Genomic DNA, 4,537 nt, shown 5'->3' with positions numbered 1-4,537 from the left:
CCCTTGCTCGAATGCCAGTCAAATCCGACACTAGGGATGCGGTGCTCATCTCCGTTTCCAAGCCGAAGAGCCAGCGCTGTCCGAAGACGTTTCCGTGGTCATGTGGCCAGCATGACTAAACACCAAGGCGCACGGAACGCTGTTACCTTCCCACTGAAGTGGTACCTATTTATCTACTTGCAATTTCTTGCTTTCGAACTGCTAGGTTGGCAGGAGCTGGAACTAGAGATGAGAGCTCACTCCATCATGTGGCACACTCGGGTCTCGAACGGCTGAACTACCGACCTTCCACAGCCTGCAGTTCAGCGTCTTAAACACTTGAGCCACCGCAGCTCCCTTACTTTGTAATAATCTTTAGTTCTGTGAAAGAGTTTGACTTTACAGCAACGTTCCTGATTTCACAATAAAGCTTGTAAAAGGAATTATTGCGTCTGAGAGTTCCTGAGAGACTGACACCCACTGGCCAGCTGATCAGCAGCGGGGGGTGGGGCCCGGGGGGCAGGGTTGCCCACTGCCTACAGTGGGGGGCCGGAAACACTACCTAGAGAGAGACCAAGAAATTTGGAGGGAAGGGGATGATATGAATGGAGCTTGTTGGTCACTGAGGTGCTACTGGACGCAAAACTAGCTGTACTACTGCAGATGAACATGGCTTCCCTTTGAAACTCTAGTGGCTCCTTAGTGCTGGAATGCTTGCAGGGCACCTGGACTTCTTAGTTGTTGACCCCGCTACCAGGAAAACTATTATTTTTATTTAGCCAGGTGTTCGGCTGTTTTGCTCTGTTTATTTTGTGGTTCCCCTCCCTCTGGAAATGGGGTTTTTGCCTCATTCTGTTCCACTGCTCCATAGATGCCGGCTGGCTTTGCGCTTTTATTTTAAACAGCGTTTTATGGATTTTTATACTGTGACAGTGATTTCAAGGATCTGACAGTAGAAGGGCAGGAATAATTTATCTTCTCTGGAGAAGTGGGCGTGCACATGAAAGCTGATACCCAGAATTAAATTTTGTTGGTCTTAAAGGTGTCACTGGACTCAAACTTTGTTCTCCTGCTTCAGACCAAGAGGGCTACCCGCCTGGATCCTAGTACATATGTGTATAGGGATGGTTAAAGAGGAGGAAGGAAAAGTGGGCCTTAGGAAAAGACCAAAAGAACTTTCTTCTAGGACTCTTGAACTTGTACCTGCTGCAACTGTGCCCACAACCCACAGACAGCTATAAAGGAGATTAGACATTCACGGAGGACAGCTCTATTAGTGGCTACTAGCCATGGGGACAAAAGGGAACCTCCACATCCCGAGGCAGTAAACCTCTGAATAACTGTGCCAGGAGACAGCATCAGGGGAAGGCCTCAGCCTCCATGCCCTGTTGCTGGCTCGCCAGAAGAACTGGTTGACCCCTGTGTGAGACAGGATGGTGGACTAGATGCACCACCGGTCTGATCCAGCGGGCCTCCTCTCATGTTCTTATGGAGGCCTTGGCCTCTATGCTCTGTTGTTGGACCTCCAGAGGAACTGGCTGGCCACTGTGTGAGACAGGATGATGGACTAGATGGACCACTGGTCTGATCCAGCAGAGCTCCTCTTATGTTCCTATGGAGGCATCAGCCTCTATATCCTGCTGTTGGCCCTCCAGAGGAACTGCTTGGCCACAGTGTGAGACAGGATGCTGGACTAGCTGGATCACTGGTCTGATCCACCAAGGCTCTTCTGATGTTCTTATGAAGGCCTTGGCCTCTATGCCCTGTTGTTGGCCCTCCAGAGAAACTGGTTGGCCACTGTGTAAAACAGGATGCTGGACTAGATGGACCACTGGTCTGATCCAGTAGAGCTCCTCTTATGTTCCTATGGAGGCCTCAGCCTCTATATCCTGCTATCGGCCCTCCAGAGGAACTGGCTGGCCACTGTGTGAGACAGGATGGCTGGACTAGGTGGACCACTGGTCTCATCCAGCAGAGCTTTTTTTATGCTCTTATGAAGGCATCGGCCTCTATGCTCTGTTGTTGGCCCTCCAGAGGAACTGGTTGGCCACTGTGTGAGACAGGATGCTGGACTGGATGGACCACTGGTCTGATCCAGCAGGGCTCTTCTTATGTCCTTATGGAGGCCTCGGCCCCTATGCCCTGTTGTCGGCTGCCCAGAGGAACTTGTTGGACACTGTGTGAGTCAGGATGCTGGACACTGTGTGAGTCAGAATGCTGGAATAGATAGACCACCGGTCTGAACCAGCAGGGCTCTTCTTATATTCATTAGAGAACAGGATTCCCTTACAGGGGAATGGATCAAGAAAGGGCTGGGAAATCGCAGAGAGCTCTTTTACCCCGGAGAGATGCCTCGTTGACTCATGACTGACTCCAGCTCGTCCAGGAAGATCGTGGAGGGAGCGTGGTAGCGGGCGAGTTCGAAGAGAACCTGTTCGGGGAGAAAGAGCCCAAAGAGGGAACAAGGTGAGTCATCTCGGGATACGTGTGGGGTTTCTCTCTAGGCCAGGGAGGCCACACTGCCTAGTCCAAGTGGCTACCTGAACATATGGAGATACCTAATGATCCAAGCCAATGGTTTGTGTACAGCCCAGCGGACACCACGTAGCAAGGGCTCTTTAGTGGCTTTCCCAGCCTTGCTAATTCTGATCTTTCTGGTACATTTACATCTCAGGGCGGCATACGTGACTTACCCATTCCCATTTTATTCTCACCGCCACCCAGTGGGGTAGACTTGGCTGAGAAAGTGAATGTGAATGAGGTTTATTGTATCTGGCCACTGGCCGTCACAATTTTAAGTAAAATTGCAACCCTAACATCTTAAAATACACATTTAGTTATTAAACTCAATTAGAATTAAATTCATTTATTTGTTGTTCAGTCGCACAGTCGAGTCTGACTCTTCGCGACCCCATGGACCAGATCACACCAGGCCCTCCTGTCTTCCACCATCCTCTGAAGTTTGCTCAATGTTCGTTGCATCGATGACATTGTCTAACCATCTCATCCTTTGCCATCTCCGTCTTCTTTGACCTTCAATCTTTCCCAGCATCAGGGTCTTCTCCAGTGAGTGCTCCCTTCTCATTTGGTGGCCAAAGTATTTGAGCTTCAGTTTCATTATCTGGCCTTCCAGGGAACAGTCAGGGTTGATTTCTTTTAGGATTGACTGATTTGATCTTCTTGCAGTCCAAGGGACTCTCAAGAGTCTTCTCCAGCACCATAGTTCAAAAGAGTCTATTCTTCAGCGCTCGGCCTTCCTTATAGTCCAACTCTCGCAGCCATACATGACTTTTGTTGGCAGGGTGATGTCTCTACTTTTTATCATGCTGTTTAGGTTTGCCATCGATTTCCTCCCAAGGAGCAGGGGTCTAAAATCATTTATACAATGTATAAAATGTCTAAAATCCCTCAGATTAAAATGATACACAGCATCTACAAATTCCAGTTCCAATTGCAAAATGTTAATGCCTTGCATCTCTGTGGGCCGCATTAATAAGAACCACCTTTGTTCTCGCTTTCCTGCCTGCTAACGCAAAGCTAAACCAGCTGCCCTGCCGGGAGCCTTGAGTTTAATTGGCCTTTGAAGCCAGGTCTCTAAGATCCTTCTCTGACACTCTAGCCCAGGGGTAACCAAACTTGCTAAATGTAAGAGCCACACAGAATGAAGAAGAAGAAGAATCCCCTCGACCCGGAATCGTTGCAGAGTTTCATTGAAGAAGAAAAGAAGAGATTGGATTTATACCCCGCCCTTCACTACCCAAAGGAGTCTCAGAGCGGCTTACAAACTCCTTTCCCTTCCCAGCCCCACAACAGACACCCTGGGAGGTAGGTGGGGCTGAGAGAGCTCTTGACAGAAAATGCTCTTTTTCAAGAACAGCTCTGACAGAACTACGGCTTGCCCAAGGTCATCCAGGACGTGCAAGTGGAGGAGTGGGGAATGAAACCTGGTTCGCCCAGATTAGAGTCCGCACACTTAACCACTACACCAAACTGGAGGAGGAGGAGGAGTCCCCTTCCCCTCCCCACCACAGACACCCTGTGAGGTAGGTGGGGGCTGAGAGAGCTCTTGACAGAAAATGCTCTTTTTCAAGAACAGCTCTGACAGAATTACAGCTTGCCCAAGGTCATCCAGGAGGTGCAAGTGGAGGAGTGGGGAATGAAACCCGGTTCGCCCAGATTAGAGTCTGCACACTTAACCACTACACCAAACTGGAGGAGGAAGAGGAGAAGAAGACTGGATTTATACCCTGCCCTTCACTATCCAGAGGAGTCTCAGAGCGGCTTACAATCTCCTTTCCCTTCCCACAACAGACACCCTGTGAGGTAGGTGGGGCTGAGAGAGGTCTGACAGAAACTGCTCTTTTTCAAGGACAGCTCTTATCAGAACTACAGAGAAGAAGACTGGATTTATACCCTGCCCTTCACTATCCAGAGGAGTCTCAGATCGGCTTACAATCTCCTTTCCCTTCCCACAACAGACACCCTGTGAGGTAGGTGGGGCTGAGAGAGGTCTGACAGAAACTGCTCTTTTTCAAGGACAGCTCTTATCAGAACTACA

The 4,537-nt window shown here is 49.5% G+C and overlaps 1 protein-coding gene across 1 annotated transcript in view; it reads right to left on the bottom strand.

Moving 5' to 3' along the window:
• KATNAL2 (katanin p60 subunit A-like 2) overlaps positions 1-4,537 on the bottom strand; it is a gene marked incomplete at its 5' end in the record, with an annotated part of 37,173 nt that overhangs the window by 10,304 nt on the left and 22,332 nt on the right. The window contains one exon of the mRNA XM_015421817.1: positions 2,319-2,410. Within this exon, the coding sequence (XP_015277303.1) occupies positions 2,319-2,410 (92 nt within the window). The remainder of the gene's footprint in view (positions 1-2,318; positions 2,411-4,537) is intronic.

Source organism: Gekko japonicus, unplaced genomic scaffold, assembly GCF_001447785.1.
Source record: "Gekko japonicus isolate JY-2015 unplaced genomic scaffold, Gekko_japonicus_V1.1 scaffold5668, whole genome shotgun sequence".
In the NCBI taxonomy this organism is placed as follows: Eukaryota; Metazoa; Chordata; class Lepidosauria; order Squamata; family Gekkonidae; genus Gekko; species Gekko japonicus.
The sequence above is the reverse complement of the archived record's forward strand: the minus strand, read 5'-3'. Positions and strand labels throughout refer to the sequence as shown.